The 17,375-nt window shown below is 44.5% G+C and overlaps 1 protein-coding gene across 2 annotated transcripts in view; it reads right to left on the reverse strand.

Annotated features, from left to right (window-relative positions):
* Positions 1-2,758: 2,758 nt before the first annotated feature.
* Positions 2,759-17,375, reverse strand: part of CAPN7 (calpain 7) — a 42,853-nt gene continuing 28,236 nt past the window's right edge. For both annotated transcript variants that reach the window (XM_008055529.1, XM_008055528.1), the window contains 9 exons: positions 14,151-14,295; positions 13,912-14,011; positions 12,119-12,254; positions 11,485-11,560; positions 7,656-7,801; positions 6,629-6,691; positions 5,983-6,113; positions 3,980-4,072; positions 2,759-3,892 (listed from right to left, as the gene is read on the reverse strand). In XM_008055529.1, coding sequence (XP_008053720.1) covers positions 3,748-3,892; positions 3,980-4,072; positions 5,983-6,113; positions 6,629-6,691; positions 7,656-7,801; positions 11,485-11,560; positions 12,119-12,254; positions 13,912-14,011; positions 14,151-14,295 — 1,035 coding nt within the window. In that variant the 3' untranslated portion in view covers positions 2,759-3,747. The remainder of the gene's footprint in view (positions 3,893-3,979; positions 4,073-5,982; positions 6,114-6,628; positions 6,692-7,655; positions 7,802-11,484; positions 11,561-12,118; positions 12,255-13,911; positions 14,012-14,150; positions 14,296-17,375) is intronic.

Genomic DNA, 17,375 nt, shown 5'->3' on the forward strand with positions numbered 1-17,375 from the left:
GGGGGGGGGGGGGGGGGTGAGGGAGCGGGGACATGTCACTGCAGGGGTTTGTGGCTGTGGGAGAAGGTTCTGGAGGACAGGCCTCCTCCTGCCAGCCGAGGCGGTTATCCTAAGAGAAGTGCATGTGAAAAATGGCCATTGTGACTGGGTTGACCAGGTGTTCCTTTCCCTGTAGGTTGTGACTTTCCAAGTAAACGCAGTTATTTAAGGGCTATGCTGCACTAGTATCCTTAGCGGGCGGCTCCCTGAAGCTGGGGGGGGGATGGGCATGCGTGGGCACAGCTGCTCAGGAAGCAGCGGAGTCTGTTATGCTGATAGTACCAAGTGTCGTTTTCATGGTTATGCATATATAGACCCCTGTATTTTATTTGTCCTGTTTTGTTAAGAAAACTTGGTATTTCTAATAGAAAAAAAGCAACCCCTCCCATTTCAAACTGTTGATTCTGTTGCGGCTTGTATCCTTCAGTCATTTTTAAATCTCTTCACACAGTAGTGATTTATTTCTCCTTTTTGGATTGACGCAGTATCCTAATTACAAGGTTATTTTGTACTTATCTGAATACCTTGAATGTAATAAAACGGCTGAAGAAAACGTTCTAACCTTCTGTGACTTCAAGTAGGAAATCCCCGTGCTGCCTAACCCGTTCCAGGCAAGCCTCTTGCCTGCCGGAAGGGCCTGGAGTGCAGTGCTCAGCAGCTCTCATTTTTAGTTAAGGTCGTGAGTCCTAGGATGGCAAGGCCTGTTCACCAAGGCTGGATCAGAATCCATTTTGCTGCTGCTAACACCGGGCAACGAGGGGCACGGTGGCAGAGGAGGGAGGAGGGGCCGTGCTGGACGTGGCAGAGGTGGACTCTGTGTTGGCACTGGACGTTCAAAAGCTCCCCGAGTGCTCCACATGCACATTCGTGGTGAGGTCCCAGGGCTGCCTTGGTCCCTCCTCGCCAAACGTGCCTCTCGTGAGGCCAGCTCCGGGGAAGGAGGCTCGAGGATTAGAACCGTTTCAGGACAGACCCTTTGCGAAGTCAGAGACAGACGTCGTAAAAGCTCAAGAAGGCCCCTGTGCTGTGGAAATGGGAGTACTCAGTAGTGTCTTTGGCTTTCCTGGTGGCCTTCAGGGTCCATTCGGTTCTCAGAAGGTCCCCTAGCCCCTGACCCTCCCTCTGGCGAAGACTGGGAGTTTCTTGACTTAAGCGCTAGCAGAACTGGTCCCTGCAATTGGGACATTGCTCTTTTCCTCCTAGAAAAAAACGCGTCTGGAAAATGGTCCAAATAGGGAGGGTTTGAAGTCTTCAGCCAAGCCATACAGTCTTGTTCATCTCATGTGTGGTGAATCTCCAGCTCACGTAGTTTGCTTCTCAGCGTGTCCCTTCAGCAGTGTCTCCTAAAGGGAAGCCCCAGGAAGAACTTCTCTCTAACCCTGGGCTCTCCCCCTCGACTGCGACAAGCCGGCGCCTAGACAGTGCCGGGACGGGAGGGATCCCTTATCTGGGCCTCGGGACTTCACGATGATTTCGCTGCGGACTCGGTGCCCTTCCCGTCGGCTGCCCCTCGCTCGAGTCTCCTACACCAGAGAGGAACCACGAGCCACTGCCGCCTTGGGGCTGGGACGCCCTCGCACACGCCGCCTTGTCAGAGTCAGCTTGTTGGAGGCTGCTGGCACTCTGGCCACCTTTCTCCTCTGCTAAAGATGCCCTGTTCACTTGGCTTCGTCATCCTCCCCCAGCCCTGCGGCTTTTTGGTATTTCCTGTTGCTGGTCTTTGTGGTTCTCTCCGCTAGAAATTTAGAAAAAATTTCAAAAACTTTCCCCCAAACCAGTTCTTAGTCATCTGGAGTTCACATTTGACTTCTGATTTCTGGGGACACTCCCCCTTATTACTCTGCCACAAGCTGCTTCCAGATCTGGGTTTTCTGGACAATTTCTCTTCCATGTGTCCAAGGGCTGATGTCAAAAGCCCAGGTCACCTTCCACCTCCCTTCAGAAACTTCTCGTTTTCCCCATGTCATCTGTCTTGCCGTGTGATCCAGACCCTTGGAGGGGCCAGGAAGGAAACCCAGATCTGATCCTGTCCCTCCCGCCAAGGACTGTGTGCAGGCTTTAATCACAGTCCGCTGCCCTAGGGTGGGGAGGTGCCGAGCAGGTAAGCAGGGCTCTGGAACTAGCTGGGGCGAGCGAGGTCCTCACTCTCAGGGTAGTTTGATCAGTTGTAGGAGGAAATAATAGTCTCTACGGTTTATGCAGCTCCTGGGAAGATCACAAAGGAGAACACAGACACAGCAAACACTCGCTAACTGCGAGCTGCTCTTGACAGTTGGCCTCCATTCTTCAAGCAGGTTTTCCTATACTGGTCCAGCCAAAACCAGTCATTCCCCTACTCTACTGCAGAATTCAGTACTACATTACATTAAATTGTTCATATACTGGTCTCCTCTAACGTGTTTTTGAGAGCAGGGGTTAGGTTTTATTTTGGTTTGCATCCTGCACGAGATCTTTCGCACAAGAGGCTCAAATCATATGTGTTTATGATAAATATAGCTCTTACGCTTGGAATTTTTTTCTTTAAAGAGTAACAGAAAATCAGTCAAATTAATCCACTTCAAGTAGGCTAAAATTCAAAGCACTACCACCCCCCTAAATATAAAGTTGTTTTTTCATGCAAGCATGTGTTTTCATGCAAAAAACCGGTTTTCTTTCCTTTTAGATCAAACACACTAAATGAAATTTTTACATAAATGTCTCTAAGTTAAACTATGCAGTATCCATAAGTATAAACATTTTATTTCAATTGAAGGCAGCAGAAATACAAAATAAAAAGTTTTAATAATTATAAAGTAGAGACAATAAAAATCCCAACACTGATTTTTACACCTTTAGAATCTTGACCGTCATTTGATTCTGAGGGATTTTTATGTAAATGGAGAACTGACACAACACCAGTATCCCAGCAGTTCACTTTATCTGAATGCTATACGACCCAATCACCATGTATCAAATTCTCAATTACTTCTTCCAAGTGCTGTTGCCACAAGAGCACTGAGCCATAGAGCAATTTAAAAGGACCATAAGCTAGACCGTGATGCCTTCAGTGCCTAGAGGACTGCTTTGAAAAATAGACAGCAACAGTAATGGGATCTTGGTTCTCTCTACATGATTCAGTGGGCGCTAGCTGTCTAACCTCAGCAGCCTTCATTCTCAAGCATGAGCATCTTCTCGATGAGCTTCTTAAAGCTTTATTCTTTCATGACATCCGGGCAACAACAGACATTTACAATCATCAATAATGATAAGTCAAAATGAGTTAGGATGACCAGTCACTGGGTAATTAGTTGCCTGAGGTGTCGAGTGGAGGTGAGCAGATCTGACGGCGTGCAGACACTGAGCTAGCCTGCCACTCCTCAGAGTCCAGCCCGCCCTCATTTCCCCCAGCTCCTTTCTCCTCTCTTAGCAAAGGCATCTCACGCTGAGTCCACTCTTAGTTGACGCACGTCCTATGCAGACGGCCTCTAAATGCAAGCCAACTCGCTCTATACACAAAACATGTAAACAGTACTTCTAGGGGTTCAGCTAATCCTGACTATGCACAGTTCTTACCAAACACCCTGATGAGCACCAGATTCCACTGTGACACGCTTTGAGAGACTGAATTCCATTCTGATTGTTGCTCTTACTGTCCTGAAGATTTGTGTCCTCATTTGAAGGGCTGTTGTTTGGTACGTATAAAAGCTAGTACTTGTTGGGATTTCTCCATCACTGAAGTTGTGTTGTCTTGATGGGGACAGTACTATTAAGGTCCAAGAAAAAAGGTCCTTCTTGTTTAGGCAAAAAAGTACTGGGAATGATATTGAAGATCCCAGCAGGTGTATTTTCTAATTCCAGGTAGCAAAACCCACACCTATATTCAGAGAAAATAGGTAAGGCTTACAGATGATGCCACAGAAAGTAAAATATAAACTGGGTACAATGAGCATGCCAGCATTACCTGTAGTCACCACTAGATTTCCTCTGAAAGCCATGAGGACCAGGGTCTCCCAACAGAGAAACTGTGACAACTTCAAATCCAACACTGTATTGCCTAGCAATTAAAATGAACGGAATCACTGTATTATTAAACTGTCTCAAATACGTGGTTTAAAATAACTATCTCTAAAGTGCAGATGTACTATTGCATGTATGTTGTTAAAGCTTCAGTAGGGGAAACAGTATCCTGAACAACATGCATTCTATTTTTATTCTCAATCATACAAAGCACCATTTATATATTTTAGTAGAGGTCATAAAGATTAATACTATATCAAACTAACCTTAAGAGACTTATTTTTTTACTATCACCTCCCTATAGAATAATTTAAAAGATAAATATTGTCATTTAAATTTAAATGATAAAATACTGCCCTTATAATATGCTGAAAGGCCTATGGAACAGGAAAAAAAGCCCTGAAACAAAATCTAAATTTACAGAAGTAATTAGCATATGATAGACATGGCGTTCCAGATCAGTAAGGATTCATTTAAATGGTGATGAGGAAACAAAAAAATTCAGAAAAATATTATTTAAACTGTATTTCACATCAAACATAAAAATATATGTGAATTAAAACAGAACATAAAAAATTAAACCATAAAAGAATTAGAAGGAAATATGGTGAAAATTTATTTGATAATAGGGTAAGATCACCTGTCCACAGCAAAATGAAACCAGGAAAGACAGACTTGATTACTTTAAAAAGAATGTTTTACTGTATGGGGGGGAAAAAAAGATGAAATCTAGGAAAAATATCTGCAAAAAAGGAGTTAATATCTTTACCTTATTCATGCTTACAATAAAAAAAAAACTCTAACAAAAAAATTGGCAAAAATATGAATAGGCAATAAAGAAAAAATATTGTCAATAAACATTTTTACATGTTCAATCCATCTAGGAATTAAATACAAAAAAACACAATTAGATACCTATGTCACCTACCAAACCGGTAGAGGTGTTTAAAATGACCCTGTTGTGGAAAATAAGCTTATTCACATCTTCATATCTAAAAGATTATTAATTATGAAAGCAATTAATATAATTACTGCAATTGGTAACTGTTATCTAATTAGTTGGTAAGGCGAGCAAAATTAAGCTTCATCTTATTTAGAAGGCAATACTATCTGTATTCTCTATGCTTCAACCCCTTTAAAATTAAGAAATATAACAAAGTAAGCAAAACATGTATCTGTCTATCTCAACAAGTAATTTGTGAAGTGAATTAATGGTTAACAATGACCCACACCAGTAAAACCCTCTGGGCCCCACCGAAGCCCCTTCTAACTGCAGTTCCCATCCCCACAGCACCAACTCTCAGGGTCACTTCATCCATTCCGGCGTCCGTTTCACTGTCACTGAGTTCTGGCTGCACGTAAGTGGAATCATGCGGTATGTGTTCTGCATGTGTGGCTCCAGCTCAGCAGTGGTTTAAGACTCACCATTGGGCCAGAGGTCACTACAATAGCATCTCAAAAGCCGCTGATGGACATTTGTGTCACCAATTTCTGGTTATTACAGTGGTTTACTGGCCATATGAATTGTCCCTTTTACGACATGTTTTTATTTTTTTAAAACTGCAGATTTTATATTACTGTAGCACATTTACAAATCTTCTAATGTGCTCATTTTGTTTGGGAAATCTTTCCCTCCCTAAGGTCATGAGACATCTCTTGCATTATCATCATCTCCTAGAAGCTGTCCTGTGAGGCTTCTAATTCACCCAGAATTGACTTTTAGATGTGATATGAGACAAGACTCTGGTTACCATTTTTATGCATGGATACTCAGTCATGCCCTACCAATTACTGAAAAGATGGCCGTTCCCCCAACTCTGCTAGAATGCTGTTCTAGCCACGAACCAAATGTCCACGCATGCTCAGATCTGTCTCCATCCAGTCTGTCCCACTCCTTTTTTTAAAAAATGTAACAGCATTAATTTAAGAAGGTCAACCGTCGCAAACCTTGGTCCTCGTAGCTCAATCAGTAACGGCCCAGTCTTTTCTATATGGAACTGATAGACGGGGTTATTTTTGTGAGTCTCTTGGAAATTTCCACATCCGCCAGCACTCTGACCACTCCACTTCCCATTAATCTAATAAAACAAGGTTTCTGTGTTAATGAAATGCTGTTCTCCACTCACACGCTAAAGACAAAACTCTTTTCCACACACACACACACGCAAGTGCTCTTCACTGGCTCCACGTGCTGCCTGAGCCCACCCCCGATCACCGCCCTCACGCAGGCTGGTCCTTGAGGCAGGGACTCTCCTTGGGGACTCCCTGAGTAGGTGCAGCCCACCCTGCAGAGTCAGTTTCAAGCTCTGCTTTCCAGGTTCATCCACATGGCCCTTGCCAGCAACCAAGGTTTGTGTTACTTTCTCCCAGTTGCTTTCTTTCCATGGAATCACCTGGCATTGCTCACTGAAGATCCTGTACTCCAACCTAGACCGGAATTCCCTGGTATTCCTGACAAGCCCCAGAATGTTATTTTGTAATAACACATTCGTTCAATGTGAATAATAAATTAAGAGAGAAAAGGAAAATGGAATTCTAAAATTATAGAAAAACACACACACAGAGATCACAACCAGAACAGGGATTTTCTCACCCGTTTTGATAAGGTGTACGGTGAAGGGATCTTTGAAAAAGTAAAGCTGCATGCTGAATACACCTAGATGAAAAAACAAAAAGACTATACTGACAAACTTGATACTGGCAAAAACCACAATCAAAGTAATCAAAGAAAACCCGAGAAGACCGGGAGCCTTCTTCCAACGGGCTACCCTGCCGCTACCCGTGTGTGACCCGGGACAAACAGGCCTCGCCAGGCTGTGGCTTCACATCTGAAGAGCGAAGGGGCGGCAGCAGCTCCCAGCATGCCTCTCACTGAAAGGTGATTCAAACTGACCATCTTATTTGCAGCAAGTATATCTATGCAGAACACAATTACAAAGGCCTTCCCAGCCACAGGAGCGCGTGTGTTTCTAGGTGACTGACAATCTAAGTCCAAATCGCCTTTTTTAAGTCCACGAGAGTATTAGTTGCTAAAGGGGTCTTTACTGCTTGCTTTAAAATTAAGCTTATTGGTTCAACATACCTCAGAACTAAACTACTACTGTGAAAATGAAATTGTTCATTCAAAAGAAAAACATTTTTTTTTTGAGTTGGGATCTCACTCTGTTGCCCAGGATAGAATGCAGTGGCACAATCACGGCTCACCACAGCCTTGACCTCCTGGGCTCAGGTGCTCCTCCTGCCTCAGCTTCCCAAGTAGCTGGTACTACAGTCATACGCCACCACACCCAGCCAATTTTTTGTAGAGATAAGGTCTTGGTATGTTGCCTCAGCTGGTCTTAAACTCACGAGCTCAAGCAATCCTCCCACCTCAGCTACCCAAAGTGCTAGGGTTACAAGAGTGAGTTATGTACGGCACCTGGCCAAAACATTCCTTTTCAAAAGCATTATTTTCTAGAGGAAGCATCCTAACAGTTTAATATTACACTGACATATGAATACAAGAAGACACAGAACAACGTGCGGGTCCAAAATAAGCCTTTTTTCCAGGTGTGCCATCATGCACGTGCACACGCTGTGCTTGGAGGGGTGCGCTCCGTCACTGCATTGGTCTTACTCACACGGACCGTGTAGTGGATTGTGTTCTGTTTCTCATACTGAGAAACCACCAGTGTAAAAGTGTGGGTCCCAGGGGTGGTCAGCTTGATCTTCGTCAGATAGTGAGGGCTGTTGATTCGAATTCCATCAATGTACGGAGGTGGGCCAGCTGCAAACAAACCGGCAGGGTTACAGAAAGAGCCGCTCCTGTAGCCTTCGAAGTTTTGTGGTTGGTGGCAGGAAAAATAATGACAAGGATGGACATCCCCTTGACTGACTGTCTTGAAGACACAATGGTATCAGGGAACTGCATTTTCATTTGAAACTTCAAATGGTTTCTGACAAGCCAAAGCAATCTGCTTGACTACATTTCATGAGGAATACTAATCCTTGATATTCTGCTCTGGGCTGCATTTTTCTCCAATAGGACTGTATAGTCAAGATTAGCATCTTTTTTTTGAGGTGAAACATTCTAAAGAGATTCAAAGAAGTATTTAAAAAATACACATTCCCAACACTCAGAATTTAATTTTTATTTTGGTTATGCTAGCTTCTTCATACACGTCCCTTTTAACCACACCCTTGTCTTATTTCCTTCCACTGATGGATTTGGTGGGTATCATTTTAGACTTTAACAACCACCCGCCTCATATAAATGAGCAAGGAATTGTTTACTGTGTAAGTGCATCTCTAAGGAAAGGAAGGTATCTGTCTTGAAATATCTTTCACTTTTCACTCAACATTTCTTTAAGATCTGTGTTGTTCTACACAGATAGTTTATTCCTTTTAACTGACTGTATAAAGTTTCCATCATATGAAGGACATTTTATCTGTGTCTCCAACTGGTGGGTTATTCAGAAAATCTGGTTATTCAGAAAATCTAGATATTCAGATTGTTTCTAGCATTTTGCTAATACAAATAATGCTGCCTGATATATTCTTTGATAGGCTTACCAATCAAGCTTGACACAAATAAAGTCATTTTATGCCTATACGTCATTTAAGATCAATGCTGTATCACTCAGCTTATTTAGGAACACCGAATATTTACAAGGTGACTTATCAGAGAAACTAAACAATTCAGTATCGCAAAGATTTAATGAATCTCTAATGCTTAGTGTGAGCTATTGAGAAGAAAAAAGTGGTTTTTAACTTGTCCATGTTGGACAAGATTTTTATCTGTGATCCTGGACAAGGTTTTTAACTTGTCCATGCTTCACCTTACTCTTCTATCAGAAAGGTCTCTATACACCCTAGAGGGTTGTAATGAACATAAAACTATAAATCTGAAAGTACTCTGAAAGGTAAAAGCACTATACACAAAAGGGAACACTGTCTAGAAAAGAATTCAAGTAAAAAGAGCCGCAAATATGTGTGAAGTTGAAAAGCTGCATCACATTTGAAGGCTAGGAATATACTCCCAACATCTATGTTTTTCTCTCTTTTTTTTTAGAAAGCAGGGTTTATTAAGAGGAGAGAAAAGCTCCCACATGAGAGGGGCCCTGAGGGAGTTGCCCGCTTTTCTCGTTTTCTAATGACCCAATGTGTGAAGCGTGGAGAACCTGGCCGATTTGACGTGATGTGTGTGGCTGGACCCACTGTGTGCTGTGCCCATTCCAGAACCCAGGGATGCCAACTGGCAAGACTCGGTACCTGCCCCAGTGTCCCAGGAAAGATGCCATCCTTCCCCAAGATTAGGAGGGTCAGACTTAATCCCCTTTCCATCCCACCTGCCCTGTCACTGCCCATTTCTCGGCCTTCTTAAAAGGACTGCCAATACCTGCTTCCTCACACCACAGGCCCTCTTCGCACCCAACCCAGCTGGACTTCTGCCCACCTCTCCAGCAAGCTGCTCTTGTCAAGGCCACGACATGGCCAGGGCGCTGAACCCGGCGTCTCCTCTGCAGCCTCATCTCACTGGCTGCTCCCACAGCAGCGGGCATACTGTCCATCTCTTCCCGCTTAGCAGCATCGCCTCTGCTGGCTACGCGGACCCCTCCCCCTGCCAGGCACTCTCTTCACACGCTGTGATGGCACTGTCTCCTAACCTCAACCTTGCGCTGCCTGAGTGTTCAAGGGCCAGGACCTGGGTGTTCACCTATATCTGCGACTCTGCCGGCAGGTGATCCACAGTCCCGACTCCTCCCTCGGTACCTCTAATCCTACCCAAGAATTCTACTAAAAAGCCCACCTCCTGGTTGGCATTTCCATTTGGCAATCTAAGAAGTACCTCATATTTAACAAACCAAAAATTTATTTTTATTTTTTATTTATTTATTATTTTTTAATTTTTTGAGTTGGAGTCTCACCCTGTCGCCCAGACTGGAGTACAGTGGCCGCTCCCGGTCACCGCAGCCTCAACCTGCCGGGCTCTGGCGATCCTTCCGCTTCAGCCTTCTGAGTAGCCGGAATGTGTACAGGCACGTGCTACCACGCCTGGCTGATTTTTTGATTTATTGAGGAGATGAGGTCTCACCAAGTGGCCCAGGTGAGTCTCGAACCTATTTTTATTTTTTTTAAAGAAACAGAGTCTTGCTCTGTTGCCCAAGCTGGAGTGAGGGGCGGGAGCATAGTTCACTGCAGCCCTGAACTTCTGGGCTCAAACGATTCACTTTTCAGCCTCCAAGTAGCTGAGACTATAGGTGCGTGCCACCATGCCCGGCTAATTTTTTAAGTTTTGTAGAGATGACGTCTCACTATGTTGCCTAGGCCAGTCTTGAACTCCTGGCCTCACGTGATCCTCCTACCTCAGCCTCCAGAAGCACTGAAATTACAGGTGCATGCCACCACACCTGGCCAAAAGTTAATTTGAGATTTTACTCCACAACAAACCTGCTGCCTTCCTCACCCCTACTTCAGAGACGCCACACCGTTCCACCAGTCAAGCCTAAACAACAGAAGTCACCTTGATCCCTCTGCCCCTCTACCCACTCAGCAAGCCCTGACAATCCTACCGAAGCCCGAATCCGTCCGCCCTTCCTTATCCTCCCCCACCCCAGACCCTGTCACCCTCACCACTCACATAACTAGAATCGCCTGACTGGCTTCTCTGTTTCCAGTTTTGGCCCTCTCCAGGAGACAGTTAAAAGAGCAAGAATGTTCTTCAAAAAAAGTCCTGTTTTATTCACCACAGTCCCCATGGCCTTAAAACAGCTCCAATCACTAAGAGCCATTTTTTAAAAACACGAAAGCCAAGTGGTCTCCACGACGAGTCCAGTGCCTCAGGAGTCCCGCAGAGGGCGGGCCTCCCTGGGTCTGGTGGGATCTGGACAGGCCTTGCTGAGGAGAGTGGGCAGGATGCGTCTCAACCACTGGCACTAGGCAGAGCAGGGCAAGAGGAGTATGTGGGCTGGAGGGGCAGAGATTCCAGACAGAAGAGATCACGTGCCAAGAGGGGAAAGGGCTCAAGACTCAGGAGCAGCAGGCGTCTCAGCCGGGGGCCAAGGAAAGCTGGGCACGACGCAAGGGGCCAGGCAGGCCAAGGCCAGAACGTAAACAGCTCCCACATCACACTGCAGAGCTTAGACCCGAGAGTTCATGGCAAAACCACAGAATGCGTTGACCAGAGAAAAAGACACGATTTAAGCCTCAGAAACAGAATTCTGACAGCAATGTACAAGAATGTGGAAGTCCTAAATTCCTGGAATCTCCAAATTAAAAACCAATCAAAACTAAACTCAGAGCAGCTTAAATATGCATCTGTCTGAGAGGATTCTATCAATCTATCTACATACATACATACATACATACATACATAATCATTTCCACATACTAGCTACATAAAACTGGTCATTTTCAACTTAATCACGTAAATAAAATTTTAATGTATGTTTGCTTGGCTACTAAACATACCTGGGTAATAAACTTTTTTCCCATCAGTCTTGTATACAACCATTGTGATGAATTCTCGATTATTTGCAAAATCATCCTAAAAGCACAAAGAATCCAATGTGGTTAGAAAAATGGGCCCCCAAACCCCCTTATTTAATGTATTTTAAAAAATCTCATTTTAAAAGCATTTTTTTCAGCTACTTAGTGCTGCTAAAAAAATATCACTTTTCTGAATTAAACTGTCACTTCAATAGATGGCCACGTCTTGAGGTGGTGTGTTCTGAGGCTCTTAAGACTCTGGTCAGCCTTTACGGAATCAAGACTCATCACTCGGCATCTCCAAACCCCCTCAGCACATCTCAGGGCTAGTGTTATTAAGATCTAAAGTGTCTATCAACAGCTTCTCAAAGCCTCATCAACAAGCCTAAACTCCCTCATGTTTCTCTTCACAGATGACCCTGGGTTGACATTTTCAGTGTGTGATTATAAAATGTAAATTTCCTTAGAGGAAAATATTCATTTGTCTGGGAAAACACTACGTTCAGGGCACCCATAAAAGTGACGTATCTGGTGATCAAATGGTGTCACTCTTTCACAGGGGTCTCGCTACACTGTGAACATTTCTGTCCGGGAACCACCAGAAGGGTATCAGTACCTTGTCTGTGATGTGTCTGCTGAGCAGAACCCAGACTGCTGCACCCCCCTGTGGACACTGCACCTCCAGCTTGTACTGAGGGTTGTTGGCCAGGCTGTAGGCGTCCTTCACAGGTCCCTGCTTGGCGTCCCAGGTGCTAAAGAGAAAGTCAGCGACAAGGAGGAGGGCAGTCATCGCACTTCTCAGGGAGCTAAAACAAGGCACGACTTAAAAAAGTGTTCGGCTTCGAATATAATTGAGCTCCTGGATTTTTAAATTGTCTTACCATCTTTTAAATCTTTGGCACAACCAAGAAGTACAGAAAGAAAACAACTATGACAACAAGAAATTTGAGTCTTCCTAAATTAACCATTCTAGTTTGATTATTAATTTTTTTCTCATTCTACCATTTTGTTGCTTATTAGTATCATCAGCTGATAATGCTGGGGGGCAGGAGACATATGAACTAAACAGCGAAGGGAGGAATAAAGTTAAATGGATACCCAAATGTAAATTGTTTTAAATGTTATAAAATTTTATGGCTGGGCACGGTGGCTCAGCCTGTCATCCCAGCACTTTGGGAGGTTAAGGTGAGAGGGCTGCCTGAGCCTGGGGCCTGAGCCTGGGGGTTCAAGACCAGCATGGGCAACTTGGTGAGACCTGTCTCTACAACAAATCACAAAAACTATCTGGGCGTGGTGGTATGCACCTATAGTTCCAGCTACTAGGAAGGCTGAAGAAGAGGGACTGCCTAAGCCCAGCAGGTTGAGGCTATGGTGGCCATGAGCATGCCACTGTACTCCAATCTGAGCGATAAGAGACTCCAACTCAAAAAAAAAAATTTTTTTTAAAATTTTATAGAATGACAAGCACTCATAGGAAATCTAAGAAATATAGAAAATTTAGAAGCAACATACAATGAAAAACCTAACATTTATTAATAATTAGTGTTAATATTTCATAAAAATAATCCCAAATATCTATGTATATACTGATAGCAAGGTGACATGGGCAGTTTTGAAGAGAATGAGACCCTGCTACACATGACATTTTTTTTTTCCTCTGGGGGAGGGGAAGGAGAGTTGGGGGGGCAGATTCAGAGAGGAGAGAAAAGGATGCAGAGGTGAGGTAGGGAAGGAAGGAGGGGAGAGAGCAAGAGGAAACAGGGAGGTGGGGGGAGGGGAGGAAAGAGAACAGGAGCCTCAGCTGTAGGGGGAGGAGGATGTGGGGAGGATGGGGGCGGAGGGCAGGTGCAGCTGGTAGAGAGGATGGAGGGGAGAGGAGGAAGGCAAGTCCCAGCAGGGAGGAGAGGAGATGGGTGGGATCCGGGGGGAGAGTCAGGGACAGAAGGAGAGGGAAAGGAGAAGGGGAGAGAGGATAGCAGGGAGAGGAGGAAGGGGGAGGAATGAGGAAACAGACAGGTGGGCAGGAGGGGGCGGAGGAAAAGCGGGGAGAGGAGGAGGGGGAGTCCCGGAGAGGAGAGAGCCAGGGGAGTGAGGAACGGGAAGGGCAGCCTCTACTCATGACATTTTTAATGTTAAAATTACCATACTTAATTTTGCTTGAACCTAAGGAAAATTCAAATGTAACTAAAGAAATTGCTGACCTTCAGAGATGCATTTTGTTACGCAAAAAACGCCTCTAAAGTTCACAAAAGACAGTATGCAAACCACTAAGAACCTAGTGCCTGCACATTCTAATTTTGTAGATTATGAGTTGACAGGACATGGAATACAAAGGAGTAAACATTACATTTTTAAGTTGAAAAAGTGGAGACGACTATATAGCAAACCCTGAAATGTGCAAAAACTTACCTGTGAATACACGTTGATTCTTTAAAAAGACCTGGATTCCAACTCAAATAAATCACATCGTAATACTGGCAGAGATCATCCCAGGAAATCCAAAATATTCCTGAAAATTATTATCTTTGTTAATGCCGAAAAACTTAATGACAAATGACTTAAGTCAGTGAATACATTTCACCTTGGTAAAATGCGTTCTTTATTTGAAGAACGAACAGCGTTAAAATTCGACAGACACAAGGACTTACCGTTGTCTATCTTCTGAGCTGTCCGGGGGTCAAAGTTTAAAGACTTCTGCAACTCTGGGGTCCAGTTTTTTATATCGTTTTCACTGTATCTTCCCTTCCAACGCAAATGACTCCACGGATTTTTCAACTGGATAAATCGCAGTCCCTACATATAAAATCATGAGATAACATTACGTTACAAAACAGTTTTACCACATGACTTGAATTCTGATGATTCATCAATTCTGTTCCCTTCAAGTCAACCTGAAATTGATACCTTAACTGACACTTTCACCAGATTATATATGTGATTAAAAACTGCAAATGGGCTGGGCACAGCAGCTCAGCCCGTAATCCCAGCACTTTGGGGGCACTGAGGAGAGAGAACTGCCTGGGCCTGCAGGTTTGAGACCAGCCTGGGCAACCTGGTGAGACCTTGTCTCTACAATAAGTAAAAAAATAAGCTGGGCATGGTAGCACGCACCTGTAGTTCCAGCTACTTGGATGGCTGAGGTGGAAGGATCTTAGGTCTAAGCCCAGCAGATTGAGGCTGTGGTAGCCATGAGCAGGCCACTGCACTCCAGCCTGGGCGAGAGAGTGAGACTCCAACTCAAACAAAAAACCCAAAAAACTGCAATGGCTAATTCCCTAGAGCTATGCTGTCTCGTAGTCACTGACCACATTAACCACATGTTATTTTAATTGAAATAGTATGACACTAAAACTCAGCTCCTCAGCCACTCTCGCCACATTTCAGGCGCTACGTGACCGCATGCTACAGCTGATGCACTGGATGGCACCAGATGCAGAACACTTCTACCCTGGGAAGTCCCATCAGACAGCGCAGTCACGGAGCATCAAGTGCTTCCTGCCTTCCCAGGCTCACTCTGCCCTGGCCCCCCTTTCCCAGGCCACAGCCCGAGGCACCTCTGGCTTAAAGCTAGTCTCTCCTTACAGCCCCATGACAGCCTCACTCCAGTCTGCCTCTGAAGGCGCCTGCTTGCGTGTTCCTCTTTCCTAAAATTAGCTGCCCTCTCTCTTTTCAGGGAGGAGGGAAGAACATGGACTTTGGAGTCTGACTAAAATGCGACAAAATCCCAGCTCTCTGGGTGGGTCCCTTACCTTCTCTGAACAAGTGTTTACTCACATTACAATGAAGTTATGATGTCTCCCTAGAAGACTGCTGTGAAGATATTTATGAAGCCACTCATGGTATTTAGCAATTGGTATTGCCTTCTACTTGTAATTCCTCTCTCTCCTCCAAACTTTGTAGTGCTAACTTTGTAGTGCTAACAATGTGTATCACATCAGCTTGAAACAAATAAGCTCCCTTCTCATACTGTTTCCTACTTGTACAAAAGTAGTCGTGTCTCCCAAGTAAGACTGTGAACTCCCTGACATGGTGACACTGTCATGCTTTTTCAGATTTCCCACTGAGTTTATGGAACATAGTGATACGGTTATGGTAAATGCTCAGTAAACACTGGGTGTGTCTACAGAATTGATTACATTGATTTAGACAATAAGAGCTGGTAAATCCAAAAGAAGATATGTCTTACTTCAAGCAGTCAACTTAGGAAACTGCATGCTCTAATACTGTCATAAGTCAAACTACTTGGGAAGCATTAAAAAAACAACAATACATTCCTTTAATATTTTAAGTGGTGGCAAATTGTGGCCTGGGTAGATGTGATTTCTGGAGTGAGAGAGACTCACTCCTCACAGGTTACATTCTCTAGAAGCTTCAGTAACACAATTTCTTTTCTCAATTTCATCTACACCCTCTGTCTCTTACCACGTGTCTGCCAACAGACCTTTAACTCAAATTCCTTTTCTCGTAAAGCCTAGTTCTGAAATCTGCCTTATTTCAGGCCTCTGAGATTTCCTGAAAGAGGAATATAACAGAGAGAAAACTGCCACTCAGCTTTCAGAGATAGGTCCCAGCAGCCATGACAGCCAAGGACACTCCGAGGTGGCTGTCAACTTTGGATAAGCAGAGAACCAGCACTTCAGAGGGCCCTAAGTAGGGGAAGGAATGCTGAAGAGCTACGCAGAAGGACCTGGCTTATGAGGAAGCATCCCGTTTCTAAAGTCGTTCCCAGGTGGCGTCAGGAAAGCCTTGAGTGGGCTCAGACCCGTGGCAAGGCCTGTCAGGCCCGCCACTGGCAGCCTGAATGAGAGAGGCGCTTAAGGAACCACTGAGGAAATTGTACTCTGAGCCAAGACAGAGGAGTGGCCCGAAGAGAGGAGGACCACTGACACTGAAGTTAAGATCCTGGTATAGCAGATAGGCGGCTGAGAAACATGAGGACACTTTCACACAAGCATTAATAAATATTAACAAGAAAAACTTACGAAGTGAAAAAGTCACACATGACGTAAGATTGGGTGTAGCTTTAGTCTAGGATGAGGTCTATGTTCAAAAGAGAGGTTTTAGAGATACATACTTTAATCAGATATGAAAATCCTCGATTTTTATGTTTGAGCTGGGGTCTCACTCCGTCACCTAGGCTGGAGTGCAGCGGCATCATCAGGGCTCTCCGCAGTCTTGACCTACTGGGCTCAGGAGATCCTTCTGCCTCAGCCTCCCAAGTAGCTAGGACTATGGACTACAGGCACACACCACCAAGCCCAGTTAGCTTTTTTCTTTTTTTGTAGCGATAAGGTCTTGCTATGTTGCCCGGGCTGGCCTCAAACTCCTGGGTTCAGGCAATCCTCCTACCTTGGCCTTCCAAAGTACTGTAATTACAGGCATGAGCCACACTGTGCCCTCTCAAAAATGTTTTACAACAGAAATCAAAATCACATAAATGTCTCAAAATACAGACAGCAAAAATAATACAGAAATGGCAAACCCAAGAAACCCCTCAAATATATATCCAATACAACAGCCCTGTGGAAAACCCTCCTCAGTACTAGGATGCATGAAGGCGGCTTTATTTAAGTAAAGATCAAGCTGCCTGCAGAAGCACCTCCCAAGACGAGACGCCTGCTCCATCTGAGCAATGCTGTGTCTGGGCTGCAGCCGCCAGACTCACAGTGTGAACGTGAGCATCAGCACGGTGAAGACACCTGCGACTGGGCCGAGCTGGCTCCCGTGTTCATGCACCAAAGCGCTCAATCTTCACAGATCTTTGCCATGAGGAACTGACACTGTGTGAATAATGCTACTGATTTTTAACAGGAAAGGCTGTTATTTGAAATTCCTACATTACTGGTACTCAGCTCACAGGTGCCCATTTTCCT

Source organism: Carlito syrichta, unplaced genomic scaffold (genome assembly GCF_000164805.1).
Source record: "Carlito syrichta isolate Samal-C Ts95f unplaced genomic scaffold, Tarsius_syrichta-2.0.1 Scaffold301871, whole genome shotgun sequence".
NCBI lineage: Eukaryota > Metazoa > Chordata > Mammalia > Primates > Tarsiidae > Carlito > Carlito syrichta.